We start from the raw sequence: 1494 nt of genomic DNA, 5'->3' as shown, positions 1-1494 counted from the left end.
CGTCTGAGTCACCATGAAAGACCTTTGTAAAAATGGCCTCGCTCAAGTTTCTGGGCGAAAAGAAAGCACCAAACTCAGGGGAAAGCAGAAAACGCAAGGTTCCGGGCTTGCCACCACACGAAAATGTCTCTGGCGAGGGCTCGGAAATGAAAGTTTCTTCGTGCACTATTAAAGCCGCACCAACTTGGTCTCTGAGCAGCGACGGTTTCCTCTCTGGCTGCCAAACCCGCTGAAACGAAGTCTCAGAACTCGCAAAGAGTCTAAGAAAACCGATAAAAAGACATCCTGAGCCTTCTTGCGGACTGCTAGAAAACCGCGCTGTGACAGGACTGGGCGGAGAAACCTTTCGCTCATTGATTAGTGGTGCCGCGCGCCCCCTAGTGGCCCTCCAGTGAATCACGGAAACTCTCTATGGCCAAGATCTATCTGCTAGTGGCAGGAGTCATGCTCTGCTCCATCCCTGCTTGTTCTCTTGACAACAAAGAAATCTCCAGACATTTGAGACAGATGAAAACGATCCCCTCTCAGTCATGCCTAGAGCACAGACACGACTTCAAGTTTCCTTGGAGAAGAGAGAATATCACCTCAATCCAGATGACTCAAGGCACCTGTTATCACCAACTGATGCTCCAGCAGATCTTCAACCTCTTCACCACGGAGAGCAGCTGGGGTGCTTGGAACAGCGCCCTCCTGGACAAACTACTCTCCAGCCTGGGTCAGAGCCTGGAAAAGCTGGGAGAAGTGACTCTGGATTGTCCCGATTTGGCAATTGATGTCCGGAATTATTTCCAAGGAATCCATCTCTACTTGAAGGGAAAGGCATACAGCCCCTGTGCCTGGGAGGTTGCCAGGGTGGAAATTGAAAAGTGCCTTTCCCTCATGTAAGAATCCTCAAGAAAAGTCAACAGATAAAATGAAAATTATACTTGTGTCAACTCTCTACTCAATCAGATTGTTGTTTTCTCAACTCTCCAAAGTGAGCTGGACTTCTGTTTGCTTACAAGCTGAAAAATAACTGAAATAAAAATCGTAGTTTTACAAAAAATAGAAAAACAAAGTCTCTTTTCTTAAATAAACAATTTTATAACACAATGTAAAAGATCTTTATGTATTTGGGGGTATTTACTATCTTCAACATCTGAAGTTTACTTTTTTATGGGAGTTTTTAGGAGAGTATGTTGTTATTAAAGGTATTTGTCAGTTAACCTAATGTTTAACCTCTGTAACAGGTAAACAGAAAAGTGTCAGGAATTTGATTCTAATGGACACTTTCCTTTCCTTCTTGAAGAGCACAATGCAGGCCTTCTTGATCAGGTGAATCTTCTAGTTTGCTCTTCTCCAGAAAGTGAGTCAGGGAAATGGGTCCCCTTGTTTTTCAATTTTTCCATTATTAACATGTGACTTCAATTTTATCTGTAGTACTTGAGTCTATTTTCCTTGAAGGCAAAGGGAAAAGATTAGTGGATCACATGAGATGTTTCCAAGGGCCAGGAC

General features: G+C 43.6%; 1 protein-coding gene across 1 annotated transcript; it reads left to right on the top strand.

Moving 5' to 3' along the window:
* The first annotated feature begins 411 nt into the window (after positions 1-411).
* On the top strand, positions 412-885 carry LOC133048974 (interferon omega-1-like). Its single transcript, XM_061132963.1, has one exon. The coding sequence runs from the start codon at positions 412-414 to the stop codon at positions 883-885; it is 474 nt and encodes a 157-aa protein (XP_060988946.1).
* The last annotated feature ends 609 nt before the right edge of the window (positions 886-1494 follow it).

This window comes from Dama dama, chromosome 29, assembly GCF_033118175.1.
Source record: "Dama dama isolate Ldn47 chromosome 29, ASM3311817v1, whole genome shotgun sequence".
In the NCBI taxonomy this organism is placed as follows: Eukaryota; Metazoa; Chordata; class Mammalia; order Artiodactyla; family Cervidae; genus Dama; species Dama dama.
This window is presented reverse-complemented; position numbering and strand designations above follow the sequence as displayed.

What these genes read in the sequence shown, in the direction of transcription:
- LOC133048974 (XM_061132963.1), top strand. Translation starts at nt 412, where the DNA reads ATGGCCAAGATCTATCTGCTAGTGGCAGGAGTCATGCTCTGCTCCATC.